Source organism: Morone saxatilis, unplaced genomic scaffold (genome assembly GCF_004916995.1).
Source record: "Morone saxatilis isolate NCDOM2014 unplaced genomic scaffold, NCSU_SB_2.0 Contig2, whole genome shotgun sequence".
In the NCBI taxonomy this organism is placed as follows: Eukaryota; Metazoa; Chordata; class Actinopteri; family Moronidae; genus Morone; species Morone saxatilis.
Window position 1 is genome coordinate 892,862 of NW_023339762.1, and position 637 is coordinate 893,498.

A 637-nucleotide genomic window follows, 5' to 3' on the forward strand; every position below is an offset into this window, starting at 1 on the left:
GAGAGAGAGAGAGAGAGAAATCAGCACTGGGAACAACCCAGGGAACACCACTCCCAAAATGCATGTGCCTTTGCTCACACACGCACAGACACGCGCTGAGCACGACTACATGGAGCAAGAGAATGCAAAGATAAAGATGGCTACCATTATTACTACAGCATTATATAGATAGATAGATAGATATTTTTTTTATATATTTTTTTCTATCATGTTTTGATTTTCTCCATTTCCATCGTTTTCTCCTCGGGGATCCCTGTGTAGTCATGCAATTAGCTTCTTACTTCATCTACCCTTCCCTCTATCCTTCATCCATCCCTCCTTTCCTTCTATCTCTCATCTTTCTGTCCCTGCATCCTGCTCTCTACCTTTTACTGTGGCTGTTTTTTACTGAGCATATATTCTGTAGGCACATGTATTGTTGTGTGTATGTAGAAATGCAAATGCTATGTAATTTCTGCATTATTTAATATGTATATGTTTATGTGTGTGTGTTCTTACCTGAGGCCTGGAGGAGGGGGGCTGTGTGTGTGTGCGTCGCGGCCGTGGTCGGGAGGCAGTGTAGTGCCTTAGAGTCTGTCCCTGGGTGGGTAGAGGCTCCATGGGAGAAGCGGGGGATCCAGAGCTGGGGAGGGGGCCT

General features: G+C 45.4%; 1 protein-coding gene across 1 annotated transcript in view; it reads right to left on the reverse strand.

Annotated features, from left to right (window-relative positions):
• The window catches only part of carmil2 (capping protein regulator and myosin 1 linker 2), a 28,531-nt gene that overhangs the window by 3,636 nt on the left and 24,258 nt on the right, over window positions 1-637 (reverse strand). Inside the window, 1 exon segment of the mRNA XM_035664768.1 lies at window positions 499-635. Within this exon segment, the coding sequence (XP_035520661.1) occupies window positions 499-635 (137 nt within the window).